The sequence below is a fragment of the Pelophylax lessonae genome, assembly GCF_965119305.1.
Source record: "Pelophylax lessonae genome assembly, chromosome: 9".
NCBI lineage: Eukaryota > Metazoa > Chordata > Amphibia > Anura > Ranidae > Pelophylax > Pelophylax lessonae.
Window position 1 is genome coordinate 25,017,018 of NC_138776.1, and position 15,032 is coordinate 25,032,049.

Genomic DNA, 15,032 nt, shown 5'->3' on the forward strand with positions numbered 1-15,032 from the left:
CATTCCAAAAGTAAAGCAAACTAAATTTTGAAATTCTTTTAAATGACATTTGTCAAGTCCTCAAACGTATTGAGAAATTTCTTATGAATTTTCATACAAACATTAATTTGAAAATGAGGGATGCACCAATACCATTTTTTTAACACCAAGTATGAGTACCGATAGTTTTTAAAAAGTACTTGCCAATACCAGTTACCAATACCTATTGCCCAGAAAGAGTATGTAGAGGGGTAGTTTGGAAGGTGGGGAGAGAGGGGAGTAGGGGGTGAAGGGGGGAAAAAAGGGGCGGGACTTTAAATGAGGTTACAAAATTTTGTATCTCCATCCCTAATATCAATTGGAACAAAAGGGGATTGTGTGGGACTTTGAATGAGGCGTGTGGTTAAAATGACCATAAAGATTGTATATATAGAAAAATATATGTGCATACATGTCCAACCAAAAAAACATGAAGGGTACACATGTAATCTGATTTATTTTGCATGCACAGTGGTTACATAATAAATGCAATAATGACATACATTAAATCCCAATAACATAGCATATCACAACCAATTACATAGCATAAAAGTATAAATTGGATTCTAAAACATTCCGTAACAAAGTAGTAGATACTCCATAGTAATTGCATCATGTATGCTCGACGCGTTTCGTGTATTTGTAACACTTCCTCAGGAGCTGGTGCAATGAATTAACTATAAAGGGGAGAATAAATGGAAATCACAATGTATCTGGTAGTATGGACACCCAATTAAAAATATGTTGTTTTAAATGGAATTGCTTACAATAGAGTAAAGGCTGTAGCCTCAAGGAATTTGCCATAGAAGGACCTCCATATCGTCTGGCCCGGGAGCTGAGGGAACAGTACCAGGCACGCACGGGGGTGAACACAGAATTTGCAGTAAGAGAATCTGGGTAGTAAGAGGAATAACAAGCATCTCAATAAGTCATCTCGTAAAGTATCAATAATGAAATTAAGTGTATATATTGCACTAAATGTGCATTGCATTACACAAAGTAATAGAGTATTGGAAATTAAGAATATTGAGAAGATGGATAAACTCCTAGAGCCAGAAATTGAAAGCATGGTGAAAAGGTCAAAATAGGATACCATATAGAGGTTGTGAGGATGGTGCAAGTATCAGTAATTATAAGGAACCAGGTGAAAGTGAATGGGTAAAGACCATAAAGTGAGTATAGGGAGAGATCAGAGTGACCCAAATTAAAAGCTGAACCAAAGGGGAGTAGGGGGTGAGGGCAGGGTACCGTAGTTGAGGGTGAGGTGGGATAGCGGTTGTGAGGGCTGGGGTGGTTGGAATGAAAAGAGCTTTGATTTCTTTGGGTGGGGGGGGGGGTCTATGGGAGATTGCTGGATGGCTTGAAGAACGGAGCCCTATCCAAAAGATTGGGGGAGGAGCCTACACAAGGTCTTGCAAGGTATGCTGTGATCCATGCTTATCTGCTTCTTTCAAGGTTGCTCCCTGATGTAATCTCCACGCTGCTTGCTGTTCATACATCCAGGAAAGTTTGGCTAATCACCTGCTCCTGCCCTCCCCCCACTGCTCTTCTCAGCTGTGAAGATTTCGGGTTGTTCACAGGAGGAATTCGGTAATCAATCAATCAATGTCTGAACTTCTCACTATCTCTCTCTTCATTATGAGTCCCCGTTTGCATGTTGTGCATACAGGAGGGACCCGGCCATCCATCGGAATCTATCAGGTCTGGAATCTTACTGCTCCTCTCCACTATCCCCCCCCCCTCCCACTGTGAGAGACTGTGCTGCATGCTGCACAGTCAGAAGGGACCTGACCACCCATCCATCTGCCCTGCATCCCTAACTACCTCTCTTCATTAAGAGATTTGTTGCTGCATATTGCATACTTTGGGAAGACTTGGCCACCCATCAGCTCCTATATCCCTCACTATCTTATTGCCTTACTGCATCTCTATATCCCCAGTGCTGAAATTTTTCTTTGGGGACATTTGCTGCAGATTTTGCAAAATTCAGCAGACTGCATGCAGCCAGCTCTGCAATACGGAAGAAGACAAATAGAAACAGCAAGAGCTGAGTTTTACAGAGGAGGTGTACTCCCCTTCCACATTATTCCTGTGTGAAAGTCTTCACGGCCCATGTTATTGACTCTGCGTTCTGAAAGGAACGGGTCCATCCATCCCTATCTCTATCCCTCTTCCGCTACCATTTTTCAATCCTGCCTATTAAAGCTGTCAGTCTCCTGGAAAGCCCTTGTGCAAGTTAGGATTAATTTTAACAGGATCACAGCTGCAAGTTAGGGGCAGGAAAAAAAAAAAAGAAGTTACCATACCAACATCTACAGGTATACAGCCCAATGTAAAAGCTGTAAAAGTAGGAAGGCTGCTAACCAAAGATGCCCTAAAGTCACACATCGCAGATGGTGAGTAAAACTCAAAACTGGGAACCGGATATCTACCACCATAACCGTGAGTCCATAAACTTTAAACTTTTAAACGTATAAGTGCATCAGTTCTCTGGATTAAATGCATGCTATTTTCCTGAACTGAGCAGATTATTGGTGTGTGGGTAAAGAAGAGTGGTTGGAGCCGCATAAATTACTAAAAATCATTGAAAATAATAATCCTTGGATTTTGGATACCATATGATCTCCAGACTGGATAGAAAGATTCAATATGATTTAGTAACATTCCAAAAGAAGGGGAAAAGGAAAGAAAAAGGAGGGAAGGGAAGAAAAGAAAAAGAAAGAGAAAAACAAGGACTGACTATGGTGTAGACCTGTCGGATCAATACTACTTTGGGATATGATATCATCTTAAAGGTTAAAGATACTGAAATTCTGATGCGACACTGTGCAATATTCCATAAAACTGTGCAAGAGTGTATATATATATATATATATATATATATATATATAGACGTTGTCCTATTTATAAATACTAAAGTTTATCTAGAATTGCCTTAATTCTCTCGAGGTTGCTCTGTGTCCTCCACCCCCCCCCCTTTTTTTTTTTGGGAGGGGGCAGGGAGAAATGAAGGGAAAGGCAGCGAGAGGAGGGGCAATGGTTAATTCACCAGGGGTAAGCTCTAGCCCTGGTACATTTAGGAAATATATGACACATGAAGACACCACAGAGAAAATACCCCAAGAAAAAAAGCCAGGACCACGCAAGAAACAAAGTGAGGTAAAGGAAAAGATTGAAAAAATCAAACAAAATAAATCACTATCAAATATAGATATTGCAAATTCTGAAATATGCCCAAAATTAAGGATGGAGCAGGAGCCAGAGAGAGACCAAGAAACTGATCAAGAGCAAGCCCCTACAAAGGGGGAGATGGCTGCAATGTTTTCAGATTTAGAAAGATCTTTAAAAATCGAACTAGTCAAAATCCACACGGACCTAGGACATGCTCTAGGACGGGTAGAAAAGCTGGAAAAAAGACAGGACAATCAAACAATTATAATAAAAGAATTAAGAGAAGAATTGAAAGAAGTTAAAATAAACTTCAGAGGTCTTGCATATAAACTAGAAGACCAAGAAAACAGAAACAGGAGGAAAAAATGTAAGAATCCGCGGATTGTCTGATACAACACAAGAAGAAGATTTAGGAGGGAAAATCCAAAAAATCTTCAATCCTTTATTAGGAAGAGACGAAAAAGAACAACTATTGATTGAAAGAGCCCACCGTATTAGGAAACCAACAGGAATCCCAGCGGAATATCCCAGAGATGTCATAGTAAGATTCCAAAACTATGCAGAGAAAGCCCAAATATGGGAGAACTTGAAGAAGAACAAAACTTAAATAAATGCTGAAAATAGTAACGTACAGATCTTTACGGATTTATCACCTGAAACTTTAAGGAGAAGAAGATCATTGAACCCCTTATTAGAAGTTATGCAAAAACATGGAATCAGATATAACTGGGGATTTCCAGCATGTCTCATAGGAAGAAGAGATGGAAGGACTGCCAAACTAACTTTTCCAGAAGAAACGCACGATTTTTGTAAAAAACTTGACATTCCGGAGCCAAGTCTACCAGGATGGTATGATGAAGAAGAAACAGAGGATAACTTGGAAGCGGAGGAGCAGCAGTGGAGACTCGCAGTAAGGGAAAAAAAGGAACTGAACTAAAAATGTTAATCTTACAGAAGGAAAAATATATTTTTACCTCTGCTTTTGGTATGGGGAGGGGGGAGAGGGGGAGGGGGGAGAGAGGGAGGGGGGAGAGAGGGAGGGGGGGGGGAGAGGGAAGGAGAAACTTAGTCAGGGGAAATATAGGACGGTAACCCGGGAAGCCTGAGATACCATCCCCTAACAGGGATGGACTCGATATGTGCCTGATCAAATAGAGCATCACCCCGGGAAAAATGGGTATTAGGGCAAGAGGGCCCAGGAGACGGTCGGATACCCTTGGATCAAACTATGATCATATTAACACCATAGAACAACAGGGGAGGAGGGAGGGAGGAGAGGGGGGGAGGTGTGGAGGGATGTGGAGGGTGGGATATGGGAAGGGGGGGAACTCTCTTCTTCCAAGATAAAAAATAAATTCTACAAGCCATCTCACCTGTTAAAATAACGGATATATTTTAGAAAGTATAAACATTGTTGAAATATGGACAATGACCGGCTAAAGTTAATAACTTACAATGTAAGAAGTTTAAACTTCCTAACAAAAAGACATAAAATCCTAGAAGAGTTAAGGAGAGATATGGCAAGTATAGCCTTTCTGCAGGAAACGCATATCTCTCTACACTCAAATGCAAAACTCTACTCTAAACACTTCCCAATATGGTATTATGGTGATACTCCAGTTGATCGAGCAAGAGGAGTGGCAATAGGAATAGCCAAAAATGTGGACTTCTCCCTTGAGGAGAGTAGAATTGACCCTTTTGGCTGATATATTTTTCTCAAGGGAGAGATAAAGGGTACAGAATTTACACTAGCTAACATCTATAGGCCAAATAAAAACCCTAGTGATTATCTAGGGAAGATCCTATATGATCTGGCACTCTTTAGAAAGGGTTATTTGGTGTTGGCAGGAGATATAAAATTTTGTATGGATCCAGGTCTTGACTGTTCATCGAGGGTAAGGTCGCTGGGAGAATATAAACTTAGAAAAATAAAGAAAAAACTGCATCAGATACAATTAGTAGATGCGTGGAGGATCCAATATCCAAAAAAAAAAGAGATTACACCTATTATTCTTCTGTACACTCGATGTACTCAAGACTGGACTACATTTTTATTGACCATCGACTGTTGGAATCGATGGTGGATACAGAGATAGGAACAATAACCCTGTCGGATCATGCCCCATCGGGTTTAACAATAATGCCCCATACACACGTGCAGATTATCTGAAGACTTTTGTCTGCAGATTTACCTTTTCTATGTAGTGCAAGGGCCTTCCGGATTGCATACAAATTGAAAGTGTTTAGGTTTGACCTCATATTATATGGTTTTGGTAAGTCTGCAGACAAAAGTCTTCAGATAATCTGCACGTGTGTACGGGGCATAAGATTGCCATGCTTCCAAAAGATTATCAGGACATGGAGATTGAATGAGGACTTAATCCAGGATGAAGAAATAGGAAGGAGAATAGTAAAAGAACTAGAACTATATTTTCAGGAACCCCCAAAACCTCAATAGCGACCATCTGGGAAGCACACAAAGTATACATCAGAGGGATATTAATATCCATTGCCTCAAAAAAAAAAAAAAAGAAGGAAAGGACTAGTTTAATAAATAAATTAACAACGGAAATATATGAACTAGAACAAAGACACAAAAAAGATCTAACAAAAGAAATATAAAAAAGGGGGGGCGTGGCTTGACACGCGGGAGAGATGGCCGCATACTAACTCAGCTCCGCCGGCGTCTCCCTTACCTCGGCGCGCTACGACTTCATCCGCAGCCATCCTGACACAAAATGGGCAAAATCCCTAAGCAGACTCCACAAGCGAAACATTCACGCTCCAGAGGACTCGATTCCGGCAAAGTGATCCTGGATCTCTTCAAATCCCACTCACAGGGCAGGAGAAGTGTGGCAGGTCCCAAGATGGCGCCGACTCAGTCCCGGATTGAAGAGGAGGACTGCGACCTAGACTCCCTCGCTACCTCTGAGGATTTGGGAGGTGAGCGCATGCAGGCCGACCACCCCCTAACCTTTAATGATATGACCGCTATAGCGGCGGACATTAAAGGGTCCTTCTCAGCGGCCATAACGGACCTGAAGGCGGACATTCTCAGCATCAGAGAACAGCTTGCCATGGGGGAAAAAGCTGGGAAAGCTAGAGACAAGGCCATACATAGGCTAGAAGAGGTGACTCTATCCCACTCCTCACAACTTATTGCCATGAACCGCCATCTGAAAGACCTCGATAATAGAGGCAGGCGAAATAATATCAGGATAAGGTGTGTACCAGAGGGGATTGAAAGTGAACAAATTAAGCCTGCACTATGCTCCATCTTTAATGGCCTCCTCGGCAGACCAGCGGAGTCGCCAATAGACTTTGACAGAGCTCACAGTGCCCTCAGACCTAAAGCCCCTGATAACACTCCTCCACGAGATATTATCTGTTGTCTAAGTAACTATCCTCTGAAGGAACAAATTTTAAAACAAGCCCGCCAGAACGATCAAGTTATATTTAATGACCAGCAGATAAAGTTGTTCCAGGACCTGTCTCCTATCACTTTAAAAAATAGACGGGCACTGAGACCCCTCTTGGAAGTACTGAAAGCTAATAATATAACTTATCGCTGGAAATTTCCATTCGCCTTGCAAGCCTTACATGGGGGCAAACAGTATATGCTCAGGACTCCGGTTGAGTTACCGAACTTCTGCGCACTCCTGGGTATAGATCCTGTGAATTTGCCTGAATGGTATGCAGAGTTTCTGCTCCCATCCACAGCAGCGAGTACCCCTGGAGCCTTGAATTCTTCCCCACTACGCACCCCCTTTGGAAAAAGGGGGAAGAAACAGAAATTCAGGGATGCCAAAAATCTGTTCATATCACCGCCTAGGACACTGAGAACGAGGGATCATAGACGGCAGGACCTATAGGAAAATGATTGGATGACTGTTACATACTTTTCTTGTTCTCATTGACCTGGTTCCTGCCCTTACTTTGAACTCTTACCCAAGAGACGCACCACAACTTCATCCCCTGACAGAGGAGGAAATTAGAGCTGTGCTATGGAACTGTCAAATTTTGATTTGATCCACTTATAAATGAGCTGGAGACTCTTACTCTATCCTTTCAGAAGGATTTTTCAAGCCTTAGAAGAGGTACCATGCTGTTATGCATGATGACTTTCCAACATGTACATGCAGGGACAAACTTGAGACTTTCATAGAGCTAAACCACTGCTGGGAGTATTTCCTGATGAGAAGGTGGATTTAAAGAACGGTTATGGCGGAACAGTTCCTTAGTGTGCAGCCGGGCCTATTTTTGTCCTGGGGTGCACATTGGGGAATCATTCGCATGGCTCTATATTGCAGAGTCTGCACTTCAGAAAAACTCCACAAGATGGCAGTAGGGGTAAAGTAATACAATGCAATGTAAATGTATTGGATTGATTCCTGCCTTTCTTATTCTGCTCCCAGAGCTCTATCTTCTTATTTTTCAGTCAAAGTTATTTCTCTGACTCCTCGCACATGTACATGTACTGGTTTTTTGATCATTCTTCTTATGTATTATTATTATTCTCCTCCCATGCTTCTGAGATGGGGACCCCCCCCACCCACTTTTGGTTTGCACACAAGGTATGCGTTGATGGATATCTGATGCGAAACAGAGGCCTGAACATGTGAACATAGAGCTACAACTTGAGGGTGGCCATTATTACACTCTCAGGTGCTAAACATTTTATTCTTTTTTCCTGTTCGGACCGGGTAAGATCTATACCTTTCTATGTCATTGATATCTGTCCCATTTATGTTTGTTTTTTTTTTTTTTCTTCATATCAGTGTGCATAAGCAAACGGGGGTAAGTTGATAGATTGATACCAGGTAGTTTAACAGTGAGTAATCCCAGATCATAGACGTAACAGTTAAGATTTTAGTCATTTGACACTGTTTAATGTCGCTTGTTTTTCAAAGTTTTACCGACAAGTCGTATTATACTTTTTGTTAAAAGTAATACTTTTTCAAATTTTTTTCTGATTTCAAAAGAGGTGGGAGATCGCACATGGCTGAGTACCAACTTAATTTTGCTACACACACTATTTGATTTCTTGTGCGGGTCATCTCTGGGAACGTCAACTACTTCCCCCCCTATAGGAGCTGGTGGCTTGACCCCCTGAAAAGGAGTACTACCACCTTTTTTGGCTCATAAGATTTGTGTTGACTTCTGGGATCACTTAGATTCGGGAGGTCAACTATTACTAGTTGGTCTTTATTCTCTATCTATTCTATCTTCTAATCTATCTACCTACACTTTACCTTTTATCTATCCTTCCCTTTCTGTACCATCCTCTCCCCCCCCCCCCCCTCCATTCGTAAAAGATGGCCTACTTTCATTTGGGTAAGACACCTTTTATCATATCTCATAACGTTAATGGCCTCAATTTGCCAGAAAAAAGGAAACGTTTGTTATATGAATTGAAGAAAACTAAGGCCCAGGTGGTCTTTCTCCAAGAGACACACTTCCGGAGTTCAAATATCCCCACACTACAAACCAAATACTTCCCCAAAGTATACCATGCAACTAATTCACAAGCTAAAACAAAGGGTGTAACAATCCTGTTCCACAAAAATTGTGATTTTATATTGGAAGAGCAGCAGTCAGATGCAGATGGGAGATATTTGTTCCTGTCTGGATTACTCAACGGTAAACCAATCACTCTTGCAAACGTATATTTTCCTAACAAGGCACATATTACTTTTTGCACCCTAATCATTGATGAACTTAAAAAAATCGCAAAGGGGTGTATATTGCTGGGAGGGGACTTTAATGTACCCCTAGACCCCCTGCAGGACACATCATCCGGCAAGACATGTATTTCCTATAAAGTCATCTAAAAAAATCAAAGAACTACTTAAGTCAATGACGCTTGTAGATGCTTGGAGGACGGTTAACCCCTCAGAAAGAGACTACACTTTCTATTCAGCACCACATAAATGCTACACACTTATTGACCACATTTATATTACGCAAAGGGACCTCCCTAAACTGATTACAGCAGACATAGGGATAATTTCTTTCTCATATCATGCTCCCGTGTCAGTTTCTCTGCAGACAGGCACTTCTGGCAGGGGGGAGTTCACGTGGAGGTTGAACTCCTCCTTGTTAGTTAAACGTGACATACAAGCAGATGTACAGGCTTCTATAACAAATTACTTTAGAGACAATACATCAGAGGATGTCTCCCCACTACTACTCTGGGAAGCCCACAAGAGCGTAATAAGGGGAGAACGTTTTAAACATGGAGCTGCCCGGAAGAGAGCCAATGAGAAACAGATAACCGATATTAGCAAAAAAGTATCAAACCTCGAATCTCAGCATACAATTAGTGCTTCACAAAAGGTGGAACATGAACTGATTATACAAAGAAAGGCATTAAATGAGATACTGCAATCGAAAATTAAAGGATATTTATTTTTTAAGAAATCCATATATTATGAACAAGGAGATAAGGGGGGTAAACTGTTGGCCAAGGCCCTGAAAGAAGCACAATTTGACAATAACATACGCTGCATCCGAAATCAGGAGGGTGATCTGCTGCGTGACCCGTGCAAAATGGCTGAGTGTTTTGGAACATTTTATTCCAAACTTTATAATATTCAGACACAAAACAAAATGGAAAGTCTTGAAAATCCCCGAGACCAAAAAATAGAATATCTCCAACGCAGCGGATTACCCGTCTTACCACAGGATGCTATAGAAGATTTGGAAAGGGAGATCTCTATAGATGAAATTAAAATGGTAATCGCAGACCTGAAAGTAGGGAAAAGCCCAGGGCCTGACGGATTTTCTTCCCAGTACTATAACATTTTTGTGGAAGAGTTGGCTCCCCACCTTGCTGGGGCTTTAAACTCTATTTTAAAACAACCTGCACTCACCAGGGACTTCTTAATGGCCCACATATCGGTGATCCCCAAATCCGAGAAAGATCCAACCTTATGTGCGAATTATAGGCCAATATCACTACTAAACATAGACTTTAAAATCCTAACCAAAATACTGGCTAACAGATTGGGATCATTGTTATACCATGTTATAGGTCCGGAACAAGTGGGTTTCATGCAAGGTAGAGAAGCCAAGGACAGCATCACGAAAGCTTTGAATTTAATTCATGGAATAAAGGGCAAGAAAGTCGAAGCCCTTCTGCTGTCCACCGATGCCGAAAAGGCATTCGACAGGATTGCATGGGATTACTTGATTCACACCTGCAAACACATAGGCCTCGGCCCTAACATGTTAAGCTGGATTCAGGCCTTATACACAACCCCCACAGCAAGAGTTAAAGTCAACAATACTCTGTCATCTCCTTTCCCTTTAAAAAATGGCACCAGGCAGGGCTGCCCCCTGTAGCCGCTTCTGTTCATACTAACTCTTGAACCACTCATAAGAACTATTAATCTTACCCCTGACATACATGGATTCCATAGAGGTTCGAGAGAATTCAAGCTCTCAGCATATGCTGATGATTTGCTGTTTTTTTATCTCTCAACCGCACATTTCTATTCCAAATTTAAATAACCAATTTAAATTATACAGAATACTATCCAATTTCAAAATAAACTATAGCAAATCAGAAGCATTGAACCTGACACTCTCCCCAGATCTCCTAAAGCTCACAATGGAAAATTGTCCATATCGATGGGAACAGCACACTCCAAAGTATTTAGGCATTAAGCTTACATCCCGATTGGAAGACTTATTCGAAGCAAACTTTACCCCGCTTCTAAAACAGATTGCTGCTGATTTAAAAAGGTGGAATGTCAAAACGTTCTCTTGGTTTGGTAGAGCCTCCATAATTAAGATGACAGTCTTGCCTAGGCTCCTTTATCTTTTCCACGCTCTCCCGATTAAGATACCATCAACCTTTTTTCATAAGTTAGCCTCTCTGCAAAGGACATTTGTTTGGGCAAACAAAAAGCCACGAATACGATCCAAATACCTCCAAATGCATAAAGTAAGTGGAGGCATGAGTCTTCCAGACTTCCACAAATATTATCAAGCAACTCATCTAACAAAGATACTGAAGAAAGAAAAGACACTGCTCCAGGTGTATAGTGTGTGGTGATTGCCAGGAGATAGGATATCCAGTAGAGTGCTGGCCCCGGCCCGCCTCCGTGGGAACACTTGTAGGAAAAGAATTAGCCGCACATCCAGGGATTCCAATAGGTTTCAAATACCTTTATTTCCAAAAAGTTGCAAGTGATGACACCAAAGACACCAGCATGAAGTCTCGTAGACGCGTTTCACACATACATCTTGTGCTTAATCATTAATGATTAAGCACAAGATGTATGTGTGAAACGCATCTACGAGACTTCATGCTGGTGTCTTTGGTGTCATCACTTGCAACTTTTTGGAAATAAAGGTATTTGAAACCTATTGGAATCCCTGGATGTGCGGCTAATTCTTTTCCTACAACTCATCTAACAAGAATCCTGGATTGGTATTGCCATTCGGGCAACAAAGACTGGGTGGGCGTGGAATTGAACTGGAGTGGCACTCCTCCTCACCATCTTTTATGGACTGATCAGCGAAACCATCCAACAGAAATTAAGAGACACCCCCTGATAGCTACCACGTTGTACATTTTCCAAAATGTTGCACATAACATATCCACATTTCCAAGCCCGCTTACACCACTGTTAAACAATCCAGATTTTCAACCTGGTATCAATAACCGCTCTTTACTGATAACTAAAAAAGACACAGTTCGTCCCTTACTCGTTATGCATTGCTTCCACAACTCCAGCATCAGATCCTATGTAGATTTGAAAAATGTCTGCTCAAGTAAAACGCCTTTACAGTATTGGAATTACATACAAATACACGATTTTATTTTACATCTTAAACACAAGGATTTACTCATTAGACCATTGACCGAATTTGAAAAGCAGTGCCTACGCGGAGACCGAATCGATGGAGCAACCTCCCAATCATACAAATTGCTCATTGAAGCGCCTTCAGATTTTGTTGATCCATATAAAAAAATTTGGGAAAAGGATTTAGGGCGCTCCATCACCTCAACACAATGGGAAAAAGCGTGTTACATCTCCCACAAATGCTCACTAAGCACTAGAATACAAGAGACTTCTTATAAAATCAAAACGCAATGGTATCGCACGCCTGTTATCATTCATCAATGGTCTAGTCAGTGCTCGGATAGGTGTTGGAGATGTGGCTCTTCGCGGGGCACATTTCTGCACATTTGGTGGGAATGCACACATATCAAGGGCTACTGGGAAAGGGTCAATGACTGGATACATCACATTACCGAAACCACATTAAAATTAGATGCGGCATGCTGTCTACTACATCTCAACCAACTTTCTTACCGAAAATATAAACGTTCACTAACAAGACATCTCCTTAATGCAGCTAAAGCCCTAATACCCTTGCACTGGAACTCCAAAAAAACTCCTAGCGTCTCGGAATGGCTCACTAAGGTGAGTTCCATGTACGAGATGGAAGAGACACTGGCAATTAGAATGGAAAGAAATTATCTCTTTCAAAAGCTATGGTTCCCCTGGCAATTATTCACAGTCTCAAAAGAATATCAAGAACTAATGAACACAAAGTCCTAATTTAAAATCCATTGGCCGGACCTGACTGGAAAGCATTATTTCCCATCACTCCATCCCCTCTCCCTCCCCCTTCCTCACCCTTCCTCCCATTCCATTTTCCTCCCCTCTTCTCTCCCTCTCTACTATCTTTCTTCTTCCTTCTTTTCTCGCCTTCCTTTTTGTTTCCTTTCTTAAATATTGGGATGAACTTTCTGCTCTCTTTTTATGTTCATCCTCTAAATACACCATAGGAGTAATTGACTACTATCAAGATATATTCAATATTTTTAAACGGGAGTTTATACTAATGTGATATACTTGTATTCTCAGCTTCTCCCCTTCCCTGGCGTCGAAAGCTCATCACTGTTCACTCTTGGTGTTAAATGTTATTCGACAATTTTGGTTGAAATCAACTGCACTTTATTATTGTATTTCAAGTTTCTTTGTTTTTTTCTGTACAATGTTTTCATTTTTTCTTATTAAATAAAGCTTTATATTGTGAAAAAAAAAAAAAAAGAACCTGTTTGCGCCAGTAACATACACACAAGGACTCACGCAACCCAACTGCTGCTAATCTGTGTCCCCTTCATCCTCTGACAGAGGCTAGCGCGTTGGAAACAGTTCCTTATAAATCGCACCTATTTATGCTGTATTTGTGGCGTGCTACGTGGCATCCAGGTGCATGCCAATTGCGTCCAAAAACGTCCTCCATGCGGACGAAAAGACGAAGATTCGAGTGCGCGAATGGGCCTTCGCCACAGACACGTCTCAAGGGAGGAGACGAACATGCGGGGTCTTGCACGCAAAAACAACAAGGGGTGAGAGCAGCTTAGGACAAATTTGGTTTGTCACAGCTGATACCTTTCAGGTGATCAGCCCAGGGTGAAAACAGTGTGTCAAACAAATAAGCAAATAAATAATGTTTTTACAATCTTTGCATCAATCCCACAACTGCACAAACTCATATTATTACAATACGCACAATTGGCACATTTAATCTCTGAGGAAAGGCTAGAGCTATTAACAAGATTTATTTTGCAGAACTTAACATCCTAGTCTCATGTGGAGACTCACATAGCACTTGGTCTCTGTTATCTTTTAAGTGCCGGTTCACACTAGGGCGACCTGTGAGGCGACCTGGTCGCCTCACAGGTCGCCGCAGGTCGCCTTCCATAGGGAAGCTACGGACCCGTTCTAATAGGAACGACACAAGTCGCTCCGACCTAGAAAAAGGGTCCGGAGCTTCCGCCATAGACTTCAATGTTATGAAGTCCGTGGCGGCCGCTCCGAGGTCGCGGCGCGCTGCTCGCACCGCGACCTCGGAGGTTGCCACCTAAAGTAGCGTCGCGGTAGTGTGAACCGGCGCTAAAGGGAACCGTGCATAAAATATTTACTGTATGTGTAAATATTTTAAATTGGACCTACCAGTCCTGCCGCAGGATTCTGTTTGAAACAGGAATCCAATCTTCACCCATCACAGTGAGCTTTGTCTTGCTGACCTTTAAGGACTGGTTCCCCTTGTTTTAGATGGGCCACGGCCTTGGACCTTTCTTCTTTTTTTAAGACTATGTGGAGAGACTCTCCACCGTGACCATCACCTTTCACCTGTAGGTGGCCATTTAACCCATATGTTATGATTTATGTGTCCCCCTGGCCATACGCTACTAGAATTTGTAAGTTGTTCAAAATGTTTAATGTTTTATGATTTTTGAACATTTTTCTTGTAATTTTTCAGTAGTTTAGAGGAGTCTATTCATTCCAAAAGTAAAGCAAACTAAATTTTGAAATTCTTTTAAATGACATTTGTCAAGTCCTCAAACGTATTGAGAAATTTCATATGAATTTTCATACAAACATTAATTTGAAAATGAGGGATGCACCAATACCATTTTTTTAACACCAAGTATGAGTACCGATACTTTTTTAAAAGTACTTGCCAATACCAGTTACCAATACCTATTGCCCAAAAAGAGTATGTAGAGGGGTGGTTTGAAAGGTGGGGAGAGAGGGGAGTAGGGGGTGAGGGCAGGGTAGTTGAGGGTGAGGTGGGATAGGGGTTGTGAGGGCTGGGGTGGTTGGAATGAAAGAGCTTTGATTGCTGGGGGGGAGGTCTATGGAAGATTGCTGGATGGCTTGAAGGAACCCCTGGATTGTTAATTTGGGGTTGTAGAGGATAGGGCATGAGGGCTGGGCTAAGTATTGGTGACTGTGGACATATTAAAGGAATGTATGGCCAGCCATCTATTCATTTGCAACAGTGGATAAGAGTAGGAGGCTTTAGGAGTTGAG

The 15,032-nt window shown here is 41.7% G+C and overlaps 1 protein-coding gene across 1 annotated transcript in view; it reads right to left on the minus strand.

Annotated features, from left to right (window-relative positions):
• The window catches only part of LOC309564171 (C-type lectin domain family 2 member F-like), a gene marked incomplete at both ends in the record, with an annotated part of 71,598 nt that extends 65,682 nt beyond the window's left edge, over positions 1 to 5,916 (minus strand). The window contains one exon of the mRNA XM_082268798.1: positions 5,886 to 5,916. Coding sequence (XP_082124924.1) covers positions 5,886 to 5,916 — 31 coding nt within the window. The remainder of the gene's footprint in view (positions 1 to 5,885) is intronic.
• Between the last annotated feature and the right edge of the window lie 9,116 nt (positions 5,917 to 15,032).